This window comes from Schistocerca nitens, chromosome 2, assembly GCF_023898315.1.
Source record: "Schistocerca nitens isolate TAMUIC-IGC-003100 chromosome 2, iqSchNite1.1, whole genome shotgun sequence".
NCBI classification, from domain to species: domain Eukaryota; kingdom Metazoa; phylum Arthropoda; class Insecta; order Orthoptera; family Acrididae; genus Schistocerca; species Schistocerca nitens.
In genome coordinates, this window is record NC_064615.1 from 193,642,762 (window position 1) to 193,669,906 (window position 27,145).

General features: G+C 46.3%; 1 protein-coding gene across 1 annotated transcript in view; it reads right to left on the minus strand.

Moving 5' to 3' along the window:
- Positions 1 to 27,145, minus strand: part of LOC126234915 (uncharacterized) — a 127,485-nt gene that overhangs the window by 61,665 nt on the left and 38,675 nt on the right. The window contains exons 3-5 of the mRNA XM_049943654.1: positions 18,651 to 18,681; positions 18,197 to 18,578; positions 4,091 to 4,196 (exon numbers count right to left, since the gene is read on the minus strand). Coding sequence (XP_049799611.1) covers positions 4,091 to 4,196; positions 18,197 to 18,578; positions 18,651 to 18,681 — 519 coding nt within the window. The remainder of the gene's footprint in view (positions 1 to 4,090; positions 4,197 to 18,196; positions 18,579 to 18,650; positions 18,682 to 27,145) is intronic.

Sequence of the window (27,145 nt, forward strand, 5' to 3'; positions counted from 1 at the left end):
CGCCTCGCAACCGTCACACCCTCCCCTTCTACACGGCAGCCCCGCCACAAACACGGGCCACACCCTTAGCTGCTCCAGGGACTTCACCTATTCCCGACCAGGCCTTTGTTTCTATTTTCTCCCCAAAACACAGTCGTTTTGTGCTGCTACTGCTCGCGATGTTGTAATATCCGCACTTCGTGTCTTTCGCAATTTTCCCTTGTTCAAAAATTATGTATAATCCTTCGTACTATGTTAATACACTGCCGGAAAAAAATGTAATACTCTCAACGAGAAGCCCATTTTGCTGATAAGTGCGGTGACAGGTAGTTCGTCATTCTAGAATATCACGACAAATCAGGCCAATTCAAACACAAATCACAGTACACGGTGCCCAAAAGGGCGCACCAATGCGGGGCTACGCACCAATGCAGAGTAGCCCCGCTCTGGTAGCAATGCAGACAGAACGTACTGTCATCACGGAAGATAACAGAGCGCCATTCCAATCTCCATTCACCTCTAACGTCATCACAGTAGTACTGCTTGGTGGTGTCGCAGTAGCCTGGCCTGAGTCACACGTAATCTTAATCATTCCGCAAGCAGACGGTTCCCAATGGGTCCTGATGATACAGCAGGTGCAACATACACTCATGCTCATAAATTAAGGATAATGCTGATACATGGTGAAACAACACACTGGTGGGCGATTTGCGGGTTTAAATCACCTCGGGGTATGACCATGCGATACATTTGACCTGCAGCCGTCGCACGGTGGCGCTGGCAGCAGTCCACATACGCAGAGGTGTGTGGGTGCATGTCAGAGTACGGTGCAGCGAGTAAGTGTGCAGAGGTTTTCAGACGTGCTAATGGTGACTAGTGTTGAAAATGGCTCAGAGAACACACATTGATGACGTTATGGGGGATAGAATACTAGGGCGACTGGAGGCTGGTCAATCACAGTAGGTCGTAGCACGGGCCCTCCGTGTGCAACAAAGTGTGATCTCAAGATCATGGCAACGATTCCAACAGACAGGAAACGTGACCAGGCGCTACAGTACGGGACGTCCACAGTGTACAACACCACAAGAAGACCGATATCTCACCATCAGTGCCCACAGACGGCCACGGAGTTCTGCAGGTAGCCTTGCTCGGGACCTTACCGCAAGAAGGCCGGGGTGGCCGAGCGGTTCTAGGCGCTACAGTCTGGAACCGCGCGACCGCTACGGTCGCAGATTCGAATCCTGCCTCGGGCATGGCTATGTGTAATGTCCTTAGGTTAGTTAGGTTTAAGTAGTTCTAAGTTCTTCTAAGTTCTTCTAAGTTCTGGGGAACTGATGACCTCAGAAGTTAAGTCCCATAGTGCTCAGAGCCACTTTAACTATTTTGAACCTTACCGCAGCCACTGGAACAATTGTCTCCAGACACACAGTCTAAAGACGACTGAACAGACATGGTTTATTCGCCCGGAGACCTGCAAGGTGCATTCGACTGACCCCTGGCCACAGTAGAGCCCGTAAAGCCTGGTGTCAAGAACACAGTACATGGTCATTGGAACATTGGTCCCAGGTTATGTTCACGGAGGAGTCCAGGTATGGTCTGAACAGTGATTCTCGCCGTGTTTTCATCTGGCATGAACCAGGAACTATATGAAAACCCCTTAATGTCCTTGGAAGGGACCTGTATGGCGGTCGTTTTTTGATGGTGTGAGGGTGGGATTATGATGGGTGCACGTACACCCCTGCATGTCTTTGACAGAGGAACTGTAGCAGGTCAGATGTAACGGGACGTCATTTTGCACCAGTGTGTCCGCCTTTCCGGGGGTGCCGTGGGTTCCACCTTCCTCCTTATGGATGATAACGCACGGCCCCATCGAGCTGCCATTGTGGAGGAGTACCTTGAAACAGAAGATATCAGGCGAATGGAGTGGCCTGCCTGTTCTCCAGACCTAAACCCCATCCAGCACGTCTGGGATGCTCTCGGTCGACGTATCGCTGCACGCCTTCAAACCTCTACGACACTTCAGGAGCTCCGACAGGCACTGGTGCAAGAATGGGAGGCTATACCCAGCAGCTGCTCGACCACCTGATCCAGAGTATGTCAACCCGTTGTGCGGCCTGTGTACGTGTGCATGGCGATCATATCCCACACTGATGTCGGGGTACATGCGCAGGAAACAGTGGCGTTTTGTAGCACATGTGTTTCGGGACGGTTTTCTCAACTTATCACAAAAACCGTGGACTTACAGATCTGTGTCGCGTGTGTTCCCTATGTGCCTATGCTATTAGCGCGAATTTTGTGTAGAGCCACGTTATGTGGCACCACATTCTGCAATTATTCTTAATTTATGAGCATGAGTGTATATATAACACTACACCCCGTTGTATGTAAATATTATACACATGTGCCACTGAACACCGTCCTTAAGGGTGTTGCATTTCCAGCATTGTGACATTTTCTATAAATGTGTTATAACTGAAATATAGTTTAGTGGTCGACGGTAGTTTCCAAATGGTTGTAGCATGCAAACGTAACGTTTTCGGACATGGAATCCTATTCAAAATATAATGTGCTCACTAAGACTGTTGATATTTTAAAATATTATCGGCTCACGATTATTATCGATGTACCGGCCTATAACAATATCGGCTGCACATTGTAAGTACATTGCCGGCTTTCGAGCAGTATATTTAAGTACTGATTTATTATTAGATAATTCTCACATCAGCAAGCTGACAGCCTGCTTAACCCCATTAGAGAAAGAATTGAAAGGAGAACGATGCATGTTCACGCTTGGCGATAACTAATTTGATACAGTGCTAACTGCTTATAAGTGGCACGATAAATCATCTCCGATGGGCCCATCGTTCGGTTTCGTCACAACGGATTTGGCCGGAACACTTCATGTCGACTTCCTTGTTGTTTAGTTTCTGCAAATGCCAGATACCTAGCAGTTTTAGTGTCAAAATTGCGGGATGTAGATAAACGTTGCAATTTCTGTGGGTAGCGCCGAGCGCCGATTACGTAAGCATTTCTTCCCACACGTCTCCGCCCACCGTAATGACTAGTCTTTTCATTTAGATTTCCGTTTCATTTTGTGCAACTGTTTTTTAAGAACGCTTATGTGAAGCAATAGCACACTAGTTGCGTGAAAAATGTTTGTTACTCCATTCACACAGTCAGCCACCAGGGCAATCTAACTACTAATTTGTGCGCTTACACTTGCTTCACACAATCAAAGAGGAAGACTGGACGTGATGAAAGCTCAAGAAGTAGTAAGAGTCCTCCACACAGTGAAAGTAAATTTATTTTCTACCACAACTTCAAAGAAACAATTTCAAAAACTTGTCGAAAAAATTTAATGTAAAATAAAAAATACCAGCACTCGTTATTTCCATTTCGATATTGGTATATATGAGTAGAAATTCTTTATGTATTGATGCCCTAACAAAATGAATTATCACAAACTGCTCAAAATCCAGTCAATGGCTGTACGGCTTTCAGGAAGGAGGGGACGGGGGGGGGGGACGCTTTAGTCGAACTTGATTCGAGTGCGATTACGAACCGTCAGATTCAAGGGCATGTGTGAAGCAACTGATCTAGATCATGTCCCCTGTAACCGCAGTTGTTCACAACTTTGCCTGATAACGTGTGTGGAATTATAGTAAACAGCACATTGAAAAAATACCGTATATCCTTATCAATTCAGTGTGTTATTTCATTTGATGGTGGGACTGTATAGGTTAAGAATGATGATGATGATAATAATTGGTTTGTAGGGCGCTGAACTGCGCGGTCATCAGTACCCGTAAAAAGTCCCAATTTTTACACAGTCCAATTTTTTCTCAGTCCACTCTAGCCACTGCCACAAATGATGATGAAGACAACACAAACACCCAATCCCCGGGCAGAGAAAATCCCAACCCAGCCGGGAATCGAACCCGCAACCCCGTGGCCTAGAGACAGCAACGCTAACCACTAGACCACAAGCTGCGGCAGAACGACTACTCAATTTCACCATGTAGTACTGAACGTTGGAGGACGTCCTGAACGTTGGACTGACTTTGTTGGCAGTCCGCCAGATGCCTCGCCCACATCTGAGAGAGATACTCACTGGTGTCCTGGCAGCCGGTGAGGTCGAGCACCTCGAGGATGTGGTCCACGTAGAGCATCTTCTGCGCGTCCGTCAGGCTGTCCGGCAGTCGCAGCCGCGCCGTGAACTGAAACAAACACCCGACGATGAAAACCTGCTGCGAAACCACTTGCACCGATCCCGATGGCATTAAGGATTGAACATCGCTTTAGTATAAGTGTTTTACGGAAATTCTTCGAATTCGACGAGTCGTGCAGTCGATTGCTAAAGTGTAAACGCTACTGATGTGCTGTCCCACGTCCTAGGGGTTTCAGAGACAATAGCTGAAAATGTTGAAATGTGTGTGAAATCTTATGGGACTTGACTGTTAAAGTCATCAGTCCCTAAGCTTACACACTACTTATCCTAAATTATCCTAAGGACACACACACACACACACACACACACACACACACACACACACACACACACACACACACACGCCCGAGGGAGGAGCCGGCCGCTGGTTCCGAGCGGTTCTGGCGCTACAGTCTGGAACCGCGCGACCGCTACGGTCGCAGGTTCGAATCCTGCCTCGGGCATGGATGTGTGTGTTGTCCTTAAGTTAGTTAGGTTTAAGTAGTTCTAAGTTCTAGGGGACTTATGACCTCAGCAGTTGAGTCCCATAGTGCTCAGAGCCATTTGAACCGAGGGAGGACTCGAACCTCCGCCGAGACCAGCCGCACAGTCCATGACCGCAGCGTCTTAGACCGCTCGAGACAATAGCTGTTGGCCGGGGTAGTTTGAGGACGGATCCAGTACCGGAAATAGCCCTTATTACATTCAATGTGTCAGTTATGCAAGGAAACGATGGCACGAATTCGTGGAGAGGGCAAACCAGTCCATACTTGTACGACGAAATTTTTCAAGATAAAGAAGAATTGCCGTACTGAAGTATTAGAGTAGCCGCTAGTACAAACCTGCAACGTCTATTTTTATCGTCAGCAAAGAATTTAATGTGAAAGCTTCAAAACTAGTGTTATTTCGTCGAGAAAGGAAAAATAAATCTCTTCCCCAGAAGACCGCATGTAAATACATTCCACCGTACATAATCAACAATTCTCAACAATATTTGGCGAAATGACGAGTTACGCTAACGGATCGCCCAACCTGCGCCAAAAATGCTATTTTCTTTCTTTTTACGTCTTGGCCATCTAGAGCTCCCACTACTCTCATCTTCATTTCTGGCCAAGAACAGCATATAACCAAGTTCGATGAAACGCAGATGACTAAAAGGCGGCGTCCCCTTGTGAGTCCTGGGGAGGGAGGGGGTCTTTGCTCTTTCTGGGGGAAAAGGTAATATTTCGCGGCTCCAGGCGGTGTTGGGGCGACTTGGCTGTGAGCCGAGCAGAGTGTTGTTCACAAGGGACGTGTGCAAGCGACAGCCGCCGTCAACAGTGAGACAGATCCGTGTCGTGTCGCTCGGAGTACAGTCTTTCCATGTTGGAACGTGTGGCACGCTGCCGTTGTGTGGGCAGTTCCGGCTTGTTGGACAAGTAACTTTATTGCGAGACTCGCAAGTAAATGTGTTTAGCGTACGCCTACGCGGGAGTGCTTCGATCAGGTCCTATCAGCCAGTATCTGCTAATACTGCCCTCGCCTACCTAGACTGACGGAACTGTTGGATGAAATGCCGTTATTTATCACGTCACATGGCGCTGTGAACGTAAATCTGGTTGCGTATTAAGAGAGCTACAATTTTAAATCAGTGCTGACTGATCCATTTATTACATGTCGTTATTAACCCCCACTAAACGGATGAAAATTGCTCTGAGCACTATGGGACTCAACTTCTGAGGTCATTAGTCCCCTAGAACTTAGAACTAGTTAAACCTAACTAAACTAAGGACATCACACACATCCATGCCCGAGGCAGGATTCGGACCTGCGATCGTAGCGGTCGCGCGGTTCCAGACTGCAGCGCCTAGAACCGCACGGCCACTTCGGCCGGCCGGTGGAAAATGTTTCACTGTCAGTATTCCCCCCTTCTAACAACCGTGTACCGCAAGTCTCTAGAGGAACGGAGGGTTCCAAATGATTGGAAAAGAGCACAGGTAGTCCCAGTATTCAAGAAGGGTCGTCGAGCAGATGCGCAAAACTATAGACCTATATCTATGACGTCGATCTGTTGTAGAATTTTAGAACATGTTTTTTGCTCGAGTATCATGTCGTTTTTGGAAACCCAGAATCTACTCTGTAAGAATCAACATGGATTCCGGAAACAGCGATCGTGTGAGACCCAACTCGCTTTATTTGTTCATGAGACCCAGAAAATATTAGATACAGGCTCCCAGGTAGATGCTATTTTCCTCGACTTCCGGAAGGAGTTCAATACAGTTCCGCACTGTCGCCTGATAAAGTAAGAGCCTACGGAATATCAGACCAGCTGTGTGGCTGGATTGAAGAGTTTTTAGCAAACAGAACACAGCGTGTTGTTATCAATGGAGAGACATCTACAGACGTTAAAGTAACCTCTGGCGTGCCACAGGGGAGTGTTATGGGACCATTGCTTTTCACAATACACTCCTGGAAATTGAAATAAGAACACCGTGAATTCATTGTCCCAGGAAGGGGAAACGTTATTGACACATTCCTGGGGTCAGATACATCACATGATCACACTGACAGAACCACAGGCACATAGACACAGGCAACAGAGCATGCACAATGTCGGCACTAGTACAGTGAATATCCACCTTTCGCAGCAATGCAGGCTGCTATTCTCCCATGGAGACGATCGTAGAGATGCTGGATGTAGTCCTGTGGAACGGCTTGCCATGCCATTTCCACCTGGCGCCTCAGTTGGACCAGCGTTCGTGCTGGACGTGCAGACCGCGTAGGACGACGCTTCATCCAGTCCCAAACATGCTCAATGGGGGACAGATCCGGAGATCTTGCTGGCCAGGGTAGTTGACTTACACCTTCTAGAGCACGTTGGGTGACACGGGATACATGCGGACGTGCATTGTCCTGTTGGAACAGCAAGTTCCCTTGCCGGTCTAGGAATGGTAGAACGATGGGTTCGATGACGGTTTGGATGTACCGTGCACTATTCAGTGTCCCCTCGACGATCACCAGTGGTGTACGGCCAGTGTAGGAGATCGCTCCCCACACCATGATGCCGGGTGTTGGCCCTGTGTGCCTCGGTCGTATGCAGTCCTGATTGTGGCGCTCACCTGCACGGCGCCAAACACGCATACGACCATCATTGGCACCAAGGCAGAAGCGACTCTCATCGCTGAAGACGACACGTCTCCATTCGTCCCTCCATTCACGCCTGTCGCGACACCACTGGAGGCGGGCTGCACGATGTTGGGGCGTGAGCGGAAGACGGCCTAACGGTGTGCGGGACCGTAGCCCAGCTTCATGGAGACGGTTGCGAGTGGTCCTCGCCGATACCCCAGGAGCAACTGTGTCCCTAATTTGCTGGGAAGTGGCGGTGCGGTCCCCTATGGCACTGCGTAGGATCCTACGGTCTTGGCGTGCATCCGTGCGTCGCTGCGGTCCGGTCCCAGGTCGACGGGCACGTGCACCTTCCGCCGACCACTGGCGACAACATCGATGTACTGTGGAGACCTCACGCCCCACGTGTTGAGCAATTCGGCGGTACGTCCACCCGGCCTCCCGCATGCCCACTATACGCCCTCGCTCAAAGTCCGTCAACTGCACATACGGTTCACGTCCACGCTGTCGCGGCATGCTACCAGTGTTAAAGACTGCGATGGAGCTCCGTATGCCACGGCAAACTGGCTGACACTGACGGCGGCGGTGCACAAATGCTGCGCAGCTAGCGCCATTCGACGGCCAACACCGCGGTTCCTGGTGTGTCCGCTGTGCCGTGCGTGTGATCATTGCTTGTACAGCCCTCTCGCAGTGTCCGGAGCAAGTATGGTGGGTCTGACACACCGGTGTCAATGTGTTCTTTTTTCCATTTCCAGGAGTGTATATATAAATGACCTAGTAGATAGTGTCGGAAGTTCCATGCGGCTTTTCGCGGATGATGCTGTAGTATACAGAGAAGTTGCAGCATTAGAAAATTGTAGCGAAATGCAGGAAGATCTGCAGCGGATAGGCAATTGGTGCAGGGAGTGGCAACTGACCCTTAACATAGACAAATGGAATGTATTGCAAATACATAGAAAGAAGGATCCTTTATTGTATGATTATATGATAGCGGAACAAATACTGGTAGCAGTTACTTCTGTAAAATATCTGGGAGTTTGCATGCGGAACGATTTGAAGTGGAATGATCATATAAAATTAATTATTGGTAAGGCGGGTACCAGGTTGAGATTCATTGGGAGAGTCCTTAGAAAATGTAGTCCATCAACAAAGGAGGTGGCTTACAAAACACTCGTTAGACCTATACTTGAGTATTGCTCACCAGTGTGGGATCCGTACCAGATCGGGTTGACGGAGGATATAGAGAAGATCCAAAGAAGAGCGGTGCGTTTCGTCACAGGGTTATTTGGTAAGCGTGATAGCGTTACGGAGATGTTTAATAAACTCAAGTGGCAGACTCTACAAGAGAGGCGCTCTGCATCGCGGTGTAGCTTGCTCGCCAGGTTTCGAGAGGGTGCGTTTCTGGATGAGGTATCGAATATATTGCTTCCCCCTAGTTATACCTCCCGAGGAGATCACGAATGTAAAATTAGAGAGATTCAAGCGCGCACGGAGGCTTTCAGACAGTCGTTCTTCCCGCGAATCTTATGCGACTGGAACAGAAAAGGGAGGTAATGACAGTGGCACGTAAAGTGCTCTCTGCCACACACCGTTGGGTGGCTTGCGGAGTATAAATGTAGATGTAGATTCTACAGTAAAGACAATCATATTTTATGGTTTATCTATTAGATAATTACAATGTCTCCCATGGTATACATCACATACAAAGTAAGTACTAAATGTCCTGTTTTACATACTACATCTACATGGAAACTCTGCAAATCACATTTAAGTGCCAGGCAGAGGGTTCATCGAACCACATTCACAATTCTCTATTATTCCAATCTCGTATAGCGCGCGGAAAGAGCGAACACCTATATCTTTCCGTACGAAATCTGATTTCCCTTATTTTATCTTGGTGATCGTTCCTCCCTATGTAGGTCGGTGTCAACAAAATATTTTCGCATTCGGAGGAGAAAGTTTGTGACCCGAATTTCGTGAGAAGATTCCCTCGCAATGAAAAATGTCTTTCTTTTAATGACGTCCAACCCAAATCCTGTATCATTTCAGCTATACGATCTCCCATATTTCGCGATAATACAAAACGAGCTGCCCTTCTCTGAACTTTTTCGATGTACTCTGTCAATCCTATCTGGTAAGGATCCCACACCGCGCAGCAGTATTCTAAAAGAGGTCGGACAAGCGTAGTGTAGGCAGTCCCCTTAGTAGGTTTGTTACATTTTCAGTGTCCTGCCAATAAAACGCAGTCTCTGGTTAGCCTTTCCCCACAACGTTTTCTATGTGTTCCTTCCAATTTAAATGTTCGTAATTGTAATTCCTAGGTATTTAGTTGAATTTATGGCCTTTATATTTGACTGATTTATCGTGTAACCAAAGTTTAACGGATTCCTTTTCATGTGCATGACCTCACACTTTTCGTTATTTAGGGTCAATTGCCAATTTTCGCACCATTCAGATATCTTTTCAAAATCGTTTTGCGATTTGTTTTGATCTTCTGATGACTTTATTAGTCGATAAACGACAGTGTAATCTGCAAAAAACCGAAAACGGCTGCTCAGATTGTCTCCCAAATCGTTTATATAGATAAGAAACAGCAATGGGCCTATAACACTACCTTGGGGAACGCCAGAAATAACTTCTGTTTTACTCGACTTTCCGTCAATTACTACGAACTATGACCTCTCCGACAGGAAATCACAAATCCAGTCACATAACAGACGGTATTCTACAAGCCGCTTGTATGGTACAGTGTCAAAAGCCTGCCGGAAATCCGGAAATATGGAATCGATATGAAATCCCTTATGAATAGCACTAAACACTTCATGTGAATAAAGAGCTAGTTGTGTTTCACAAGAACGATGTTTTCTAAACCCATGTTGACTGTGTGTCAATAGACCATTTTGCTCGAGGTAATTCATAATGTTCGAACACAATATATGTTCCAAAATACTGCTGCATATCGACGTTAATGATATGCGCCTGTAAGTTAGTGCATTACTCCTATTGCCTTTCTTGAATATTTGTGTGACCTGCGCAACTTTCCAGTCTTTGGGTACGGATCTTTGGTCGAGCGAACGGTTGTATATGATTGTCAAGTATGGAGCTAACGCATCAGCATATTCCGAAAGGAACCTAATTGGTATACAGTCTGGACCAGAAGACTTGCTTTTATTAAGTGATTTAAGTTGCTTCACTACTCCGAGGATATTTACTTCTATGTTACTGATGTTGGCAGCTGTTCTCGATTCGAATTCTGGAATATTTACTTCGTCTTCTTTAGTGAAGGCATTTCGGAAGGCTGTGTTTAGTAACTTTGCTTTGGCAGCACTGTCTTCGTTAGGGAGAACCGCGAATTGGTACCAACTGCTATCGTAAATTATACGACAGTTTAGTAATCTAGTAATAAACGCACGTCGTAACAGGTTTCTGTTCTATTTAAGCCATTAGGCCTCACCAGAGAAAATTACGTTAAACTATGTTAACATGTTGTGTCCCGTGGCTAGTACTGAACCGTTTCAAAGAAAGCTTTGAGTTATCGATTATATGGATGGATGGATGGATGACTGTTGGAGCACAAATTGTGAAGCACGTGTACTGAAACAGGTGGCTGTTAACAGGAGACAATTTGAGCAAGGTCGGCTGGGATCTAAACCTGGAACTACTTGTCTCCATTAAGGGTAGCTATCTGCTTTGCCAGCTCCTGTAATTATTTTCATGTTCTGTTTATATAGAGTGCACCATAATTCCACTGACAGACTTTCAGAGGTGGTAGAATGGACCAAAACAAGGAAAAAATGTTCAATAAACATGACGTCTGAAGTGCATACCTCAAGAACTGTAAGCACATCTTTAGTGGAAGAGATACTTTAGCTCTTAAGGTATTCATTTTGGAGACCATGTTTACTAAACTTAATTTTCTTGTTTCGGTCTATCTGTGAAAGTTTGTCGGTCGGGATCCGATTCGCCCTGTATGTTTATTTTATAACTATTAAGACATATTTTAAAAATTGTGCTTATCTATTACGGATATTTTAGAACCGTGACTTAATTAAATATAAATAAGTTGTCTAAAATTGCGACCAGTCACTTTTTTGAATAATTATGTTTTTATTGCATGAATCGGTTTTCGAACCTTTTCAGGTTCATCTTCTAGAAAACATTTGAAGATTAACCTGAAAAGGTTCGAAAACCGGTTCATGGAATAACAATTATTCAAAAAAGTGACTAGTTGCAGTTTTATATAACTTATTTACAGATATTTTAAAACGCTTTGGTTTTTGCACCGTGTTTTCAAGTTTTAAGCTCCTTTCGTACTGTCGAGAGGTTTGAGTAAATTATTTGTGAGCCTTGTGTTTACCGTAGTGTTTTAACATATTAATGTAGCTGAAATCGTGTATTTTAAAAGTGTTTGAATAAATGTCCAGGATTTCTAGGTGATAACTCTATTCAATCAATTTATCCTAGCCTCCTTTTCTTCTGCCCATTTGCGCCACAATGGCTGCAGGAAAGTTATTTTATGAAGAATCCCATTGCTTTTACAGTCGCATTCTTTCACCAACCATTTCTAAGTGATAAAATAAAAAAATGGCAAAGTGCGACGAGGACTTCTCGCACTGAGGGTTATATGTATATAATCTTTCATGTTATCGATACTGGCAACATTTTAGTCCCGGGAATTCGAAGGCCGTATGAAAATCTCTACAGTAGTTTCTCAGACTTGTTCGGATATACAAAGAGAAGCGAGCAGTTTATGTATGTAGAGAGAGAGCATTTATTAAAACATTTTCACTTTTTCAGACATGTCTACAACTCACATTTTATGTTTGCATCCAGTAACGTTCGTCTACTATACGTTCGCCGAATGATTATTGCGATGTGTGTTCAAATGGCAAGAGATTTTTTTATGTGGTGTGATTGCAATTTAGTTAATTTCAGATTTTTTGCTTAGTGTGAAACCTTGTTGCCAAATTTGATGATTCTAGCTCAACGGAAAGCACACTATAGGTTTTGATAAGCGAGTTTTCGAGTATCAAAACAGTGACATAAATGACCATATCTTTTGACTGAAGTGATGTAGAAGCTTAAAATTTTTTACACCGCCAAGGGGCCATAACCTTAATACGTGACATACATTTGAACTTGATACGTCTACCCGTGCCTGAGAAGCTGGTTTCTTAACAGTTTGATAAACTGACAGACGGGTCCTAAGGGTCCTGCTTTTAAGGACTGAGGCATGGAACCCTAAAAGGTGCGTTTGAAGGTCAAAAATGAAGCGTGCACTTTCTATCATCACGCTTGTAAACATTTAGATTTCCTGTGCGAGGACTGTTGGGTATGGCAGGACAATTGCTCTCCCCCCGCAGTCCGCAGTGATGTCCTGTGGGGCAGAGGACAAAGTCACGTGGGGGACGGGCAGCGAAAAGGCGCGACAGTGGCTGCTACTGCTGCTGCTGCTGCTGCTGCTGCTGGGCGTACCAGACTAGCGGCTGCGTAACGGCCACAGCACGAAAATCAGCCGTATTAATTTCTGGAACACCGGAATCGCAAATGGCCGGCCACAACAATCTGAATTTGCGCAAGCAACCCACTTCCAACCCACGTCACGTTATTTACGAGGAGTGTAGTCTCTGGACTCCCGGATCGGAACAACAAAGTAATTAACAACCAGTTGTTTACAGGCGCGCTTCCGTAGCAGCAACCAATCAGAGGACGAGCTAGGTTGCGCCTAATCTTGGTTCCCCCTCCCCCCCCTCTTCCCACTCCCTCCATCGTTGTCATATCGCTCTGCAGACGACATAGTCGCTAAAGTCTCTCCGTGAGTCAGCGATTTTTGGATGAGGGCAGAAGATCATGCGAGGATGATACCAGTCTCCGATAACCTGCCCCAGGAGCTGAGACATCTACACAAGGTTGTAAGGGGGCAACCCCTAACAATCACCAAAGGAATGGAGGTAGGCAGCTCCTGTAGCAACACAGATGAGGAGCACGAAAAGGAGTTTGCATCTTTGCCGTTCTGTGGCTCCGTGTCGGGTAAAGCTGCCTGCTGATGAAAGAGAAAATCAAATCGATCTTCAGGTCCCCGTCAAAAATACAGCAATTACTGAGACTATTCACAGATGCGGCAAATCTTACGTCGGACAAACATCCCGCACTGTAGAACAATGCAGGACGGAACATGAGAGGTTTTCAAAAATGGTTCAAATGGCTCTGAGCACTATGGGACTTAACTGCTGAGGTCATCAGTCCCCTAGAATTTAGTACTTAAACCTAACTAACCTAAGGACATCACACACATCCATGCCCGAGGCAGGATTCGAAGCTGCGACCGTAGCGGTCGCGCGGTTCCAGACTGTAGCGCCTAGAACGCCTCGGCTACCCCGGCCGGCCATGAGGTTTTCTCGCCTACGCTACCCACAAATAAATGTTGTGTGACTAGGGCCTCCCGTCGGGTAGACCGTTGCCGGGTGCACGTTTTTCGTTTTGACACGACTTCGGCGACTTGCACGTCGATGGGGATGAAATGATGATGATGATGACAACGCAACACCCAGTCCCTGAGCGGAGAAAATCTCCGACCCTGCCGGAATCGAACCCGGGCCTTTAGGATTGACATTCTGTCGTGCTGACCATTTTTTTTAATCTCATTTTGTTCGCTTTGGTTCTTTGCATCTGCTCGGGGCGGACGTCTTAAGACATCCGTTGTTTATCGATTAGCTCAGTTTTTTTTATTACAGAGGGCTGCTAACCCTCTGACCGAACACGCTGAGCTACCGTGCCGGCTACAAATTGGACGACACCTCTCTTGCAGTAACGGCTTTTGGAACAGTGTAGTTAAAGAAGACATTGAAATAAAATCGCTGAGAACGCCCTCAGTGGTGACGGCGGCCTGCAGCTCAGTGCGACATGGAATGCAGCGACCGCGAGGTTGAAGCGGGCACACCGAACACAGAGTCGACGAATGCTCGTATATGGCGATGCGGTGAGTACCAGTGACGTCACAGCCGGCAGCTGGAGCACATCAGGTTCGATTTGCCAGAGTAGCCTCGTCTTCTGAAGGCAGTTCTTAAATGATCGAGCTGATCCTCCAACTACTGTGGTTCGCAAGTTCTTGTAGCCCAATCCGCCAATCTTCTGATCACTCTTTTTTTCCTGCTAGGGAAGGTTGTTGGCAATTGTTCAAATGGCTCTGAGCACTATGGGACTTAACCTCTGAGGTAATCAGTCCCCTAGAATTTTGAACTACTTAAACCTAACTAACCTAAGGACATCACACACATCCATGCCCGAGGCAGGATTCGAACCTGCGACCGTAGCGGTCTGTTGGCAGTTGCGAACTGTTCGAAAGTATCAATCTGGAGGGCTTTGTGTAGACTTTGTTCACTATAATTTAGTCTGATTTTCTAAGTACCTGTACATCTAAAAATGAGATTTGGTCTTACTTCTCGTTTTCTGTATTGAATATTAGAATTAGTATCATTTCAGAAAATTTAGAAATAGAAATTTTTTTTCCTTTACAGACGGAAACAAAAATGAGGGTTTCTTATTCGCCGCCTCCTTCAAATTTTTCCATTAAAAAGTTTTCTTTAACTGCGCCTATTGGGTTCTCCGTAGTTACGCCAGTAGTTTGCTCATTGAATTTGTTGCCCCTTTGAAAGTCCTTTGTGAAAATACTGTCTTTACTAAGAGGAACCATAGTAAACAATGGTGCAACATCAAGACTGATCATAAATTACGGTGACTATTCAAACTCTTTAAGAAGAAGAAGAACAACAACAACAACAATACCCTGAGCATTCCAACTATAGGGAGGAAGATGACAAGACGATGCTATGAAATTATCATGGAGTGGATTCCCCTAGATTTTAGAAAATTCCTGAAATTCCTTGAGGTTTCTCCGATGCTTCCAGGTAAAATGTAACTTCCTGAAAATTCCATGACTCGCGCCGCCCTGATAGTATTAGTCGGACACAACATCAGCGACTTTAATATGCTTTCGACTACGGCCCAAAGCCCACAAAATAAAAATCTCTAACGACGCAAATATCGGCAATCGTCGTCCAGTTGCAATAACGACATTGTTTTACATATTTAACGAAAAAAATTGTATCAGTTATTTCAGAAACCTGTTACTTTGGGATGTTTTAACACTCAGGTTAAATTTTGGTTCTTAAAAACCCATATAACCGGGAACGGTAGTTTCAGCGATTACCGCCGTCCGTATCGGAAGGTCAGTTGGTCAACAATTGCACCTCTAACTTTTTATACCTGGGATTTACAGTCATGTAGAACTTTACAAAAGACATATTTACGCCAGTGACTAACACTTTATTTCACGACTGCAATGTCGGCCTTAGGCCATTATGAAGTTAAGATGTTATGGCTATTAGGCCACGTCAACCTAAAATGAGCTGACATTTTAGCATCTTCACTTGATAATGGCCTAAGGCCGAAATTGCAATCGTGACACAAAGTGTTACAGTCAATGGCGTAAATGTGTGTTTTATGAAGTTGCACCTCTATTCGCCCGTACACATCTCCGCAGCCGTCCTTTCTCCCCGTCATCAACTGTTGGTCGATGCCGGTTTTGTATAACGCCATTTTGCCACAGATAATATACTTTCATCACGGCAACACATGAATATTGTACAAAGTTAGCCGTTTCGGAAATGCTTCCACCCTCGGCCCAGAGGCGACTTCTCTTGCTTTGGACGTGAAACAAATCACTCCGTTTCCGCATTTACGACGACGACGACTACATTGTTTTCCGCGACTGCTTACAATTAGGGGAACTCGGGGCAGAACGGGATAGCGGGGCACAATGGGAAATTGCTCTTTTCTAGACAGGACAGTGCTGCAGCCTGTTGTATGGGCATGGAACTATTTCTCCGAATGGGAGGGAAGTGAGGGTAGCCATTCTGATTTAGTTTGAAGTGCGAGATCTAAGTGAATTGTTGTCCGTCACGTTACCGCTTGCGTTGTTATAACGTTGGGTGAATTTCAACGCCAGGTAAGCTGATAATTGTATACCCTAAAATGACACATTTCCTTAAAGTGGATGGCATTTGCTATACTTTAGTTATTGAATGCGTTTAAATACGTCAGTTATTACACTCCATAAAAGTTGTTAACCTCTGAAGTGCTCTTGGGGCGGAACGGGACGGGGCAGAATGGGATATTTTGATGCAAGTAGAAAGCAAACCCAGCCTGGATGTCAGACTCTCCCAACCACCTATGTTCGCCAAACAACTCAGCTTTCCAGATATCGCCCGAGGCTATCATTCCAATCCCACTAATCTGTCAAAATACTCGGCGGACTACAAGACGAAAAGGAAAAACCGTCGTGTTAACAGATTCTCCTTATAAGAAGGAACTGCGGAATGCTGTCCCAAGTGAAGTAGGCCTACAGAAAGGAGGAGGGTGCACAAATATAAACAATGTCAGGACAGAGACGTCAGGTGCAAACCAACTTAAGGCAAAAATATCAAACTGTACACCCAAAAAAACCAAAACAGAGTACATGGTTGAAATGGCTCTGAGCACTAAGGGACTTAACTGCTGAGGTAATCAGTCCCGTAGAACTTAAACCTAACTAACCTAAGAACATCACACACATCCATGCCCGAGGCAGGATTCGAACCTGCGACCGTAGCGGTCGCGCGGCTCCAGACTGCAGCACCTAGAACCGCTCGGCCACTCCGGCCGGCACAGAGGACATCAAAGACCTTAAGAAAAATAAAAGGATGATGATGATGATGATGATGATGGAGGAGAGAAGACAGAATCAGAGAGAGAGGGTGCTGAATGTGTCTACTGTGGGGACTTCTACTCCGTTTCGAATTAGGGCTGGGTCGCATGCCAGAGTGGGCACACAATTCATGTGCTGGCATAGACAGTGAAGATGAAGAGGAAATACTGATTTGTGACTATTGTCGAAAGGGCTAGTAGTTATTGGTTTGGTGGTTATTAAGCACTGTACATTTTTCAGAATGACAAAATATTTTCTTATTTTGAAGAATGACTTTTTAATTGTTTAAATTACACATTGCTATGAGTTGTGTGTTATACAACATTTTGTCATAGTTTAATACGATATTCGTAATTCAAATTCAACGTTCATGCAATAATTTAACAAAAAATACCCTTATCCCATTCTGCCCCGTGGGTGGGGCGGAACGGGAAATATGCAAGACTGTTCCATTACGTTTCGGGTGTGCAGCCGCAATAAATCTCCTCCTCCTCAATATTGCGGCTGTATAACGTTCAGCGATCTTCAGAGTGAGCCGCAAGACTGCCGCTCAGTGCTCGCTTCGTCCCTTTATACTGTTGTACCGCGCGACAACGGGTACAACAGTATAAAGGGGCGAAGTGAGCACTGGAGCGGCAGTCTTGCTGCTTACTCTGAAGATCGCTGAACGTTACACAGCCGAAATATTAGAAGGAGATTTCTTGCGGCTGCACACCCGAAACTTAATGGAACAGTCTGCGCCGCGAAAACCTGAAGATTCACATGCAAGACTTTCTTTGAAAAATTGTAAAAAATGCAAAATGTATTGTTTTAAGTTATTTTAAAATAAGGTACATTAGGTTGCACTACAAGGTGTTTTTTTTTATCACTTTAAGAATTGGTTCCATGTGTTCCCTTATTTTATAGAAATTGTTTAACATTAAGTATCCCTTTCCGCCCCGAGTTCCCCTATACACTCTCAACTGCTAGTACTGCCGCCTGCTGTCAGTGCACGGTTATTGGACGTTGATGTCGAACATAAGCGATGGTCACATTAAAGTGACTATAACACTTTGGAAACTATAGCCCTCTGAAAAGGACTGAATCATTCCCAACAGTCGTGTGTGTATCTTACTTACTCACTTTGACTGTTTAGATAAGGCGAGGCGAGGCGGTCTCACCTCGAGCGTCTGTCGGAGGGTGAGCTCGGGGAAGAAGACGTCCTGCTGGAGCACGTAGCAGATGCGGCGCTTCCAGCGCTTGTCGAGGCGCTCGCGGTTGAGGCGCACGTGGCCGGCGCTGGGCTGCGCGCGGCCCGCCAGCACGTTGAGCAGCGTCGTCTTGCCGCAGCCGGAGGGCCCCATCACGGCCAGCAGCTCGCCGGGCCGCGCCAGCCCCGACACGTCGCGCAGCACGGGCCGGCCGCCGCGCCGCGCCGCCGCCCACACGCCCGCGAACACCAGCTCCACCGGCCGCGCCGACGGCGCCTCCAGCAGCGGCGCCGGCACGCTTGACGACCCGGCGCCGCCCCCGCCGCCCACCGCGCCCGCCTCCGGCCCCGACCTGCAACCACACCACCACCGGCCATGTTAGCACCCACACGCACCAGCGACGGGCGTCTCGCAGAGGAGTTACTTCATTAACAATTGGACAAAGAAGTCTACACCTGAAACAGGAGTGCAATAAAAATGTATTACACCGCAATCATCTGACAAGGGAACCTCCCCATCGCACCCCCCTCAGATTTAGTTATAAAATGGCACAGTGGATAGGCCTTGAAAAACTGAGCACAGATCAATCGAGAAAACAGGAAGAAGTTGTGTGGAACTACGAAAAAATAAGCGAAATATACAAACTGAGTAGTCCATGTGCAACATATGCAACATCAAGGAGCATATGAGCTCAGTAGTGCCGTGGTCCCGTGGTTAGCGTGAGCAGCTGCTGAATGAAAGGTCCTTGGTTCAAGTCTTCCCTCAAGTGACAAAATTAATTTTTTTATTTTCAGTTTATGTGACAAACTCTTATGTTTTCATCACTTTTTGGGAGTGACTATCACATCCACAAGAAAACCTAAATCGGGCAACGTAGAAGAATCTTTTTAGCCATTCGCCAAGTGTACAAATTAGGTGGGTCGACAACATATTCCTGTCATGGGAAGCACATGCCGTCACCAGTGTCGTATAGAATATATCAGACGTGATTTCCTGTGGAGGAATCGGTTGACGTATGACCTTGCGATCAAATGTTTTCGGTTACCATTGGAGAGGCACGTCCTTTCGTCTACTAATCGCACGGTTTTGTGGTGCGGTCGCAAAACACAGGCACTGAACTTATTACAGTGATCAGAGACGTCAATGAACGAACGGACAGATCATAACTTTGCGAAAATAAACTTTTCACTGGAGGGAAGACTTGAACCGAGGACCTCTCGTTCGGAAGCTGCTCACGCTAACCACGGGACCACGGCGCTCCTGAACTCTCATTCTCCTTGATGTTGCCTATCTTGCGCACATATTACTCAGTTTGTATATTTTGCTTATTTTTTCATAGTTCCACACAACTTCTTCCTGTTTTCTCGATTGATCTGTGTTCAGTTTTTCAAGGCCTATCCACTGTGCCAACTCATAACTAAATCTGAGGGGGGTGCGATGGGGAGGATCCCTTGTGAGTGTGACCGAAGGCTAACTGCGATGGCCCAGAGGTTAACCACGACTCGTTGGGGTTCGATGAGTGCTATGGTGTCTCCAACATGTGACGAAACCAAGGTGAAACCTTCCGAGTGTGACCGGACAAGAATGGCATCAAATGAAATATTTCAACCTAAATCAGTTGCTATAATCATCACTTTAACAATAGTAATTTGCAAGAAAATGCTACGAGATGACGCGGCCATTTGGGTGCACTTTAGGTAACTTTTCTTATTTCCTGACCACACTTATTTTTCCAACAACCTTACGCGTTTCGACTTGACGTCACTTTCAAAGGCAGTGTAATATCAGTTCTATAAAATTGTTCGTAGATACGAGGTGCATTCAAGTTCTAAGGCCTCCGATTTTTTTTCTCCGGACTGGAAAGAGAAACATGCGCATTGTTTTAAAATGAGGCCGCGTTCATTGTCAATACGTCCCAGAGATGGCAGCACCGTACGGTAGATGGAATTTTAACGCCAGCGGCGAGAATGAGAACTGTTTTAAATACTTAAAATGGCGACGTTTTCTTTATTTGAAAAGCGTGCAATCATTCGTTTTCTGAATTTGCGTCGTGTGAAACCAACTGAAATTCATCGACAGTTGAAGGATACATGTGGTGATGGAGTTATGGATGTATCGAAAGTGCGTTCGTGGGTGCGACAGTTTAATGAAGGCAGAACATCGTGTGACAACAAACTGAAACAACCTCGGGCTCGCACAAGCCGGTCTGACGACATGATCGAGGAAGTGGGAGAGAATTGTTTTGGGGGATCGCCGAATGACTGTTGAACAGATCGCCTAGAGTTGGCATTTCTGTGGGCTCTGTGCACACAATCCTGCATGACGACCTGAAAATGCGGGAAGTGTCATCCAGGTGGGTGCCACGAATGCTGACGGACGACCACATGGCTGCCCGTGTGGCATGTTGCCAACCAATGTTGACGCGCAACGACAGCACGAATGGGACTTTCTTTTCGTCGGTTGTGACAATGGATGAGACGTGGATGCCATTTTGCAATCCAGAAACAAAGCGCCAGTCAGCTCAGTGGAAGCACACAGATTCACCGCCACCAAAAAAATTTCTGGTAACCGCCAGTGCTGAAAAAATGATGGTGTCCATGTTCTGGGACAGCGAGGGCGTAATCCTTACCCATTGCGTCCCAAAGGGCACTACGGTAACATGTGCATTCTACTAAAATGTTTTGAAGAACAAATTCCTCCCTGCACTGCAATAAAAACGTCCGGGAAGGGCTGCGCGTGTGCTGTTTCACCACGACAACGCACCCGCACATCGAGCTAACGTTACGCAACAGTTTCTTCGTGATAACTTTGAAGTGATTCCTCATGCTCCCTACTCACCTGACCTGTCTCCTAGTGACTTTTGGCTTTTTCCAACAATGAAAGACACTCTCCGTGGCCGCACATTCACCAGCCGTGCTGCTATTGCCTCAGCGATTTTCCAGTGGTCAAAACAGACTCCTAAAGAAGCCTTCGCCGCTGCCATGGAATCATGGCGTCAGCGTTGTGAAAAATGTGTACGTCTGCAGGGCGATTACGTCGAGAAGTAACGCCAGTTTCATCGACTTCGGGTGAGTAGTTAATTAGAAAAAAAATCGGAGGCCTTAGAACTTGAATGCACCTCGTACATTGTATCACGTAAAAATTCTCAATAACGAGAGTCTGCAATTGTCTCGCGATCGAAAATGTTGACGTGATACAATGTGTCTACGAACAATTATATACATTGAAGCGCCAAAGAAACAAGTATCACGGCGCTACGGTCGGCAACGCCTTTGTAAGACAACAGATGTCTGGCGCAGTAGTTAGATCGGTTACTGTTGCTACAATGGCAGGTTATCAAAATTTGAGTGAGTTTGAACGTGGTGCTATGGTCGTCGTACGAGCGATGGGAAACAGCACCTCCGAGGCAGCGATGAAGTGGGAATTATTTCACGAGTGTACCGTGAGTATCAGGACTCCTGTACAACAGCAGAACTCAGACATTGCTGCAGCCGGAAAAACATCCTGCAAGGACGGGACCAACGACGACTGAAGAGAATCGTTCAACGTGGGAGAAGTGCAACCCTCCGAAAATTGCTGCAGATTTCAATGTTGGGTCATCAACAAGTGTCAGCGTGCGAACCATTCAACGGAACACCATCGATATAGGCTTTCGGAGCCGAAGGACCCACTCGTGTACCCGTGATCACCATACGATACAAAGCTTTACACCTCGCCTGGACCCGTCAACATGGACATTTGAGTGTTGATGACGGGAAACATGTTGCCTAGTCGGACGAGTCTAGTTGCAAATTGTATCGATCGGATGCACATGTACGAGTATGGAGACAACCTCTTGAACCCATGGACCCTGCATGTCAGCAGGCGACTGTTCGAGCTGGTGGAGGCTCTGTAATGGTGTGGGGCGGGTGCAGTTGGAGTGATACGGGACCCCCGATACGTCTAGATACGACTCTGATAGGTGACACGTACTTAAGCATCCTTCCTGAACACCTGCATCCATTCATGTCCATTTGCATTCCGACGACTTGGGCAATTTCAGCAGGACAATGCGACATCCCACACGTCCAGAATTGCTACAGAGTGCCTCCAGGAACACTCTTCTGAGTTTAAACACTTCCGCTAGCCACCAAACTCCTCAGACATGAACATAATTGAACATATCTGGGATGCCTTGCAACGTCCAGTTCAGAAGAGATCTCCACCCCCTCGTACTCTTACGGATTTATGGACAGCCCTGCAGTATTCATGGTGTCAATTCCCTGCGGCACTACTTCAGACATTAGTCGACTCCATGCCACGTCGTACTGCGGCACTTCTGCGTGCTCTCGGGGGCCCTAGACAATATTAGGCCTGTGTACCGTTTTCTTTGGCTCTTCAGTGTATAACTGACGTAACACTGCCTTTGAAAATGACGTAAAGTCGAAACGCGTTAGGTTGCTGGAAAAATAAAAGTCTGGTCAACACATAGGGAAAGTTATCAAAAATGCAGTCTTACGTGCTGTCGTCTGCCACGTGTCGAGCATTTGGGCTCCTAGAGCCATAAACGTAACGTCAGCTTGGGCTCTATGGTGAGCAAAGGGTGTACACTTGCGCCTGACAGGCGCTCGTAGAACGCGGAGTGAGACGGTACCGCTGATACTAGGCTTCCTACCCCTACACTTAGCAGAGATGTGCACAATACTGGCTCAAAAAGCGCGAATATGATATTAGGTAAAGGAGATACTGGCACAAGAGCGGTATCGAATAAAGAAATAGATATGCATTGATCGAGACTGGCAAGAAATCTGGGACAGGGCAAATATAGGGAGGACAACCTACCAGTTGCTAAATTAAAAGAAAGAAGAAGAATGACATACACTGATCAGCCTCAACACCGCGCGGTTGGATGCTGCCTGATGGCGTTGCGGGTACGTGAAACGGCAAGGAAAGTATGTAAGCTGAGCAGAGACGGCCGGAGAATCCTTCTAGCGAATATACGGGTCGCAAATAGGGAAAATCCACTGATAAAATAGACTTTGACAAAAGGTAGATTGTTATTACCCAGAGCCTGTGAACGAGCATATCGAGAACGGCGAAGCTGGTCGAATATTCACGTGCTACTGTCGTGATCATCTACGGATAGAGGTGAACGGACACAAACTACCACTAGGCACTAGATGGTTGGACGTCGACCACTCTTCACAAAATGTCGGGTTCGTGGCTTGTCCGCTCGGTGAAGTAGGATAGATGGCGATCTCTGGCCACCTCTGGCGAAAGAGCACAATAATGGTGCACGCACCTGTGTGTATAAAAATACCATTCAGCGCAAATTGTTGAACATTGTGCTCTGCAGCAGACAAACCCCTCGTGTTACCAAGACATCGTCAGTTACTATTGCAGTGGATACAGGATCAGCGGGATTAGACCGTGGATCAATGGAAACGTGTCACCCGGGCGGGTGAATCACCTTTTTGGCTACACGGTCGCCTCCACAAACGCAGTCATCCACGCGAAAAGGGGCTCGATGTGCACCGTACCACTGACACAGACTTGTGGGAGCAGTATTATGGTATGACAGACATTCTCTTGCTCTTGAATGGGACCTATGGTAGTAATCTAAGACAACATGCCGCCTTCGGGCAATCTGCATTCCTTCATGCTTGATCCCTTTCCCGACGGGGATGTCATCTTTCAGCAGTACAATTGTCTACATCTACATCCATACTCCGCAAGCCACCTGACGGTGTGTGGCGAAGGGTACCTTGAGTACCTCTATCGGATCTCCCTTCTATTCCAGTCTCGTATTTTTCGTGGAAAGAAAGATTGTCGGTATGCCTCTGTATGGGCTCTGGCTCTAATCTCTCCGATTTTATCCTCATGGTCTCTTCGCGAGATATGCGGAGGGGGGAGCAATATACTGCTTGACTCCTCTATGAAGGTATGTTCTCGAAACTTCAACAAAAGCCCGTACCGAGCTACTGAGCGTCTCTCTTACAGAGTCTTCCTTGGCAGAATCGTGCTACTGTGGTTTGAAGAGCGTGATAATGAAATCACGCTGACCTCTTGGCGACCAAATTTGCCCGATGTGCATCCGACGGAACCCATCGGGGTCGCTATTTCGTTTCAAAGAGGGACAAACACGCTATTAAGCAGGTGATCTAATGTTTTGGCCCATAAGTGTAAGTCATTCCGACCGAGGGAGCTATACACTACCTGTCGCAACATAGTCCGTATCCCAGCTACTTACTAAAATACGACAGCGCACCACAGACGTGAATGTGCAGCTATCGGCATCCTGGATCACATCGACTGGGAATGTACCATTAGACGAGATGTTACAGACCAGAGCAGGGACTCATTTGGAAACGCAACAGTCAACAGCGTGGTCCATTGATAGTGACCGGGCCAAATAACTCACGAAATAAGCAGCAAACGAAAAAACTACAAAGAACGAAACTCGTCTAGCTTGAAGAGGGAAACCAGATGGCGCTATGGTTGGTCCGCTTGATGGCGCTACTATAGGTCAAACGGATATCAACTTTTTTTTTTAGATAGGAACCCCCATTTTTTATTACATATTCGTGTAGTACGTAAAGAATATTTGTGAATAGGAAAATCACACCAGTCACGACAGCATCCGTCCTACGCCTGAATCCGACGACCCTGCAGACAATGATACGTCACATGGTAACGTGGAAGCGATGCAGATGGCTCAGTAAAAAGACAAGTATACGAGGCGTGTGAGAAATGTATTGCGACTGATAGCACTGCGAGCAATCTGGCAACGCTGTGTTGTTATACTTGTCTAAATCTGTGTGTCGATCCCTTCCAGATTCTCTGTCCGAATTTTAGCTGTTACAACGAAACTGGAACAGCGGAATTTAGAGCAACATTATGTCACCAAGTTGTGTGTTAAACTTGCGGAATCCTCGTTGTGACCTTTTGAAAGTTAAAACAGGCCTGTGGGAAACATTCCGCACCAAGAGCACACGTTTTCGCTGGCACAGATCATTTTTGGAAAGCCGAGAACACGATGAGGGTGAACCTCGCTCAGGGGGACCTTCAGGTTCAAAAAGCGACGAGAAGTCTAATGTGTGCGTGCTCTTGTGAGATCAGACCAACGTTTAACAATAAGGATGATGGGTGACCTGTTAAGCACTTTCACTGTACATCATCACATTTTGACCGAAGTGTTCCACATGTGCATGGTTTATGCCGAAATGGTACCGAATAATCTGACAACTGAAAAGAAGGACAATCGAAGAGACGTTTGCGTTGATCATCTTGGCCGGCCGCTGTGGCCGAGCGGGTCTAGGCGCTTCAGTCCCGCGCGACTGCTACGGTCGCAGGTTCGAATCCTGCCTCAGGTATGGATGTGTGTGATGTCCTTAGGTTAGTTAGGTTTAAGTAGTTCTAAGTTCTAGGGGACTGATGACCTCAGATGCTAAGTCCCATAGTGCTCAGAGCCATTTGAACCATTTGATCATCTTGAGAGGAATGCCAGTCACCACGAATTGTCCAGTCGTGTGATAACAGGTGCTGAACCCTGGACTTTTGTGTACGGTCCTGTGACGAAGTACCAAAGTCAGGAGCGGCATTCTGAAACACACCTCCACCGGAAAAATCTCGAATGAGCAAAGATGAAAACAATGCTGATTTGCTTTTTTGACAGTAGGAGTACCGTTCATAAAGAATTTGTTCCTCCAGGACGGACAGTCATCGAAATGTTTCACAGAGATGTCCTAGGAAGGTTCTGGGGAAAGGGCGACTGGATTGAGACAGGACATTGCAGACAAGTGGATGATACATCACGACATCGTCCCATGACACACCGCCACTTCCATCACGGGATTTTTAACCTCAAAAGGCATTCATGTTGTTCCACAGCTCTCCTATTCACCTGATCCGAGTCTTTGTGACTTTTTCCCGAAATTGAAAAAGTCTTAAAAATGTCATTCTGGGGCTCTGGAGAACATTCAGAACAATGTAACACACATGTTAGAGGTCCTACCAGCTGAAGCTTTCCAGCGCTGCTACCAAGCCTGAGAACGACTCCGCCTTGTGTATAGCTGCAGAAGGGAACTACTTTGAAAGGGACAACATTGTTGTTTGAAAAAAATAAAGACTTTGGTAGATGGAAAAAGATCAGTCTCATTACTTTTCTCACACACGTCGTTTCACATGGAACTTAGAACATTTGCCACAAAGTAGAAGAGCATACATCTACATCTACATTTATACTCCGCAAGCCACCCAACTGTGTGTGGCGGAGGGCACTTTACGTGCCACTGTCATTACCTCCCTTTCCTGATCCAATCGCATATGGTTCGCGGGAAGAACGACTGTCTGACAGCCTCCGTGCGCGCTTGAATCTCTCTAATTTTACATTCGTGATCTCCTCGTGAGGTATAACTAGGGGGAAGCAATATATTCGATACCTCATCCAGAAACGCACCCTCTCGAAACCGGGCGAGCAAGCTACAACGCGATGCTGAGCGCCTCTCTTGCAGAGTCTGCCACTTGAGTTTGCTAAACAACTCTGTAACGCTATCACGCTTACCAAATAACCCTGTGACGAAACGCGCCGCTCTTCTTTCGACCTTCTCTATCTCCTCCGTCAACCCGACCTGGTACGGATCCATCAGTGATGAGCAATACTCAAGTATAGGTCTAACGAGTGTTTTGGAAGCCACCTCCTTTGTTGATAGACTACATTTTCTAAGGACTCTCCCAATGAATCTCAACCTGGTACCCGCCTTACCAACAATTAATTTTATATGATCATTCCACTTCTAATCGTTCCGCACGCATACTCCCAGATATTTTACAGAAGTAACTGCTACCAGTGTTTGTTCCGCTATCATATAATCATACAGTAAAGGATCCTTCTTTCTATTATGTATTCGCAATACATTCCATTTGTCTATGTTAAGGGTC